General features: G+C 40.3%; 1 protein-coding gene across 1 annotated transcript in view; it reads right to left on the bottom strand.

Moving 5' to 3' along the window:
• Positions 1 to 688, bottom strand: part of LOC126389012 (protocadherin alpha-6-like) — a 5,919-nt gene extending 5,231 nt beyond the window's left edge. The window contains exon 1 of the mRNA XM_050042429.1: positions 1 to 688. Coding sequence (XP_049898386.1) covers positions 1 to 688 — 688 coding nt within the window.
• Positions 689 to 1,901: the final 1,213 nt, after the last annotated feature.

Raw genomic sequence — 1,901 nt, 5'->3', positions numbered from 1 at the left:
AAACATTCAGTGTCCCTGATCTTGGAGGTTTGCCTCCATCAACTGCTGTAACCAGCAGCGTGTGTTTGTTCTTTTGTTCTCTGTCTAACGATTTCTTCAGCACTAAAAATGGTATCTTATCCTCGTCGCTTTGGCGGATGTCTACTTCAAAATGTTCATTTGATGTTATAGTATATGTACGAATAGAGTTAATTCCAGCATCGGGATCACGAGCAGTGTGTAGTTGAAATCGTCTTCCAGGTAATGTTTGTTCACCTATTTCAAATGTCTGTTCTTTTTCGGGAAAACTAGGAGAGTGATCATTTACATCAGTAATTTCTACAACTACATAGTGTATTTCCAGAGGGTTTTCCACTATGACTTTTAGCTCCATGAGACATGCACCGCTTCCGTGACACAGCTCCTCTCTGTCGATTTTCTTATGGACATACAGAGCTCCATTGTTCTGGTTTACCTCAAAAAATATCTCCTTAGATTCAGAAACAACACGGAACCGTCGGTCAATCAAAGAGGTGATGTCAATGCCAATATCCTTCGCAACATTTCCAAGAGCAGTCCCATCTTTCACCTCCTCTGGAACAGAATATCTTATTTCTGCCAAAGCCCGTATTCCGACAAACAGCAGCAGAGCCAAATGAAAAGCAAACTGGGAGCAGAGCCTTCGTCGAGTTTGCCTTTCGATCCCCATCGTTATCCAACAGCACAGTAATATACAATAAAACGTCACTGTAATAAACGTCTATATGATACCTATTATATGTGGCATATTTACAAGAGCACAACGCAATTCTGTCCGGTGGCGAGCTGGATTCAAAAGCCTTCTCTCCCTTTTTCCGGGGGCAAACAAAAGCTTTGTGAGGGGAGGGACGAAGTTTCTCATCGTTTCCCAATGTAATACTGACACCCAGAGGTCACCGAGACAGTAGAAGGCGGTGTGTACTTCAATTTAAAAATGTATACCTAATGGAACCCTCATGTACCATTAGGATTAGAGCATATAAACACCTGATCAAAGTGTTGTATTTGTGTGACAATAGATATGTCCATCGAATATCTCTTAATTATATTAGTTGAAGTTGTTACAAATATGACAGTTGATAGGCTCCCAAAAGTAATGTTTTTGTGACGTTTATTGAATTAATATTCATTGTGCACTATGAACCACAGAGGCAGTTGCATTTCAGCACCACGGATAGAGATCTGAACCAGGTGTTTTGCCTGACTTCACTTTGCCAAAGTGGTCCAGTCTCATTCTCAATACTCATACATACCAATGGAGATATCTACAACCAGAAACGTTATTGGTAGTTTTATTTTAGGATTTGGGTGCATGGGGTGCAATAGATGACATAAAATAAACAATGTTCCCTATTTCAAATGTTTGGTATTTATCAGCTCACGAGCAAGTGGTAAGTGAAGTAGACACAATTGTATAAATGTGTGGCTCTTGTTGAAACAGTAAAGCAAAGGAGCACAGCCGGTTGGTACACTGACTTGCAAACCTACATCTCTTGCTTTGGAAAGAGTAATCACCACCTGGTGAATACAGTTTATCTCAATAATATCAGACTAACTTTTATTGATCCAAATAAGCATCACAATCAGATTTCTGATATGGTCAACTTCTCTGTACTAGGGTCATTAGACAGATGATAGGAAATGCCGTTACCACAAAGCAATGAAAGAACTGAATGCATATAAACATATTATATATCATATTGTTTTCAAGCTCTTACCTCTCCAGATCCCCTCCTCCTGTCAGGGAGCACTAGTGTGTTGGCATGGCTGCCAGGGACTATAGTAGATCCTATACTCATCCTTGGTCCAACTAACATGTAGCGTTTGTCTCCAGATCTGTACTGGATGCTGTGACACAGTGTCCCATCATAATTAGCCTCTTG

The sequence above is a fragment of the Epinephelus moara genome, chromosome 4 (genome assembly GCF_006386435.1).
Source record: "Epinephelus moara isolate mb chromosome 4, YSFRI_EMoa_1.0, whole genome shotgun sequence".
In the NCBI taxonomy this organism is placed as follows: domain Eukaryota; kingdom Metazoa; phylum Chordata; class Actinopteri; order Perciformes; family Serranidae; genus Epinephelus; species Epinephelus moara.
This window is presented reverse-complemented; position numbering and strand designations above follow the sequence as displayed.